This window comes from Penaeus monodon, chromosome 20 (assembly GCF_015228065.2).
Source record: "Penaeus monodon isolate SGIC_2016 chromosome 20, NSTDA_Pmon_1, whole genome shotgun sequence".
Taxonomy (NCBI): Eukaryota; Metazoa; Arthropoda; class Malacostraca; order Decapoda; family Penaeidae; genus Penaeus; species Penaeus monodon.
Window position 1 is genome coordinate 32461872 of NC_051405.1, and position 1091 is coordinate 32462962.

General features: G+C 36.5%; 1 protein-coding gene across 1 annotated transcript in view; it reads right to left on the reverse strand.

Annotated features, from left to right (window-relative positions):
- LOC119585773 (CWF19-like protein 1) overlaps window positions 1-1091 on the reverse strand; it is a 14600-nt gene that overhangs the window by 6086 nt on the left and 7423 nt on the right. The window contains exons 7-8 of the mRNA XM_037934485.1: window positions 804-942; window positions 65-238 (exon numbers count right to left, since the gene is read on the reverse strand). Of these exons, the coding sequence (XP_037790413.1) occupies window positions 65-238; window positions 804-942 (313 nt within the window). The remainder of the gene's footprint in view (window positions 1-64; window positions 239-803; window positions 943-1091) is intronic.

A 1091-nucleotide genomic window follows, 5' to 3' on the forward strand; every position in this document is an offset into this window, starting at 1 on the left:
TGAGACATTAGACAACATTCACAAAATACTCATTTGTGGCAAGAAGTTTCTGGTACTTCCTTACCTTGTCTACTGTCTCCATCAAGGTCAGATGTGCTCTGGAAGTGTGTGATGGGCAGGATAAGCAAATGTTCTGGTACAAGGCCTCCTTTTGCAAGTGCTAGATACACGTGCTCACCAACGCTCACAACCAAGTGCTTCTCCACTTCGGGACTTGCCAAGCAGAACCAACAGGGACCTAGTGAAAATCAGAGTGAAGTTGTATAAGTAAACATTTTTTTTTTGCCTTGATTCACTTGACACCCTATTCAGTAACGATAATTTTTAGTAAACCATAGTGCATAATCAAATATATCAGAGGGTATTCAATTTCAGCAAATGGTTAACCCATACTATCGCAACTTTACCCTTAACTATGTCTTTGTTTCAGTTTTAGTTTTATATGTAATATTCCTCTGCAAGTAAATATCTCCACTTGAGAACCTTGGGATGATGTACCGGGTCTTGGCTATTGCAAATTGGTTAATTAATCTATGCAAACATCATCTCTATATTTCTTACAATTAATGCTTTGCTTTCATCTCTGGCCACACCATATATCAAATAATTAATTCAAGAAATACTGATAAGCAACACTCTCTCCCATATACTTGTGATATTAACTCAAAGGGTATTGTAAATAAACTAGCATAGCATAGCCATAGTATAAAAGAAAGTGATTGTTAATATAAAGGGATATCTATACATGATATTTGTTGCAATATATGCTAAGGAAGATAAAAACAAGGAATCAGCCAACTTACCAGTAGGTTTTGGTGGCATTCGTTTCCTTTCAAATTCTCTGTCTCTGTCACCTTTTCTCTTCCTACCACGGCCATCATCATTAAAATCTGCGTTCATGTTGTAGAAGAACTGAGCTGCACCTGAGCTCTGTGATTTTACCTAGGAAGGATTTTATGGATACCTTTAGCTGAAGCTCAAGAATCAAGTCTTTTACGCATGCTAGAATTTGGTCTAGTATTGAAAAGGCAAGGAATTAATAATCATGTTTTGTGTATACTAGCATCTTTTTATAGATGCTCATGTTATCC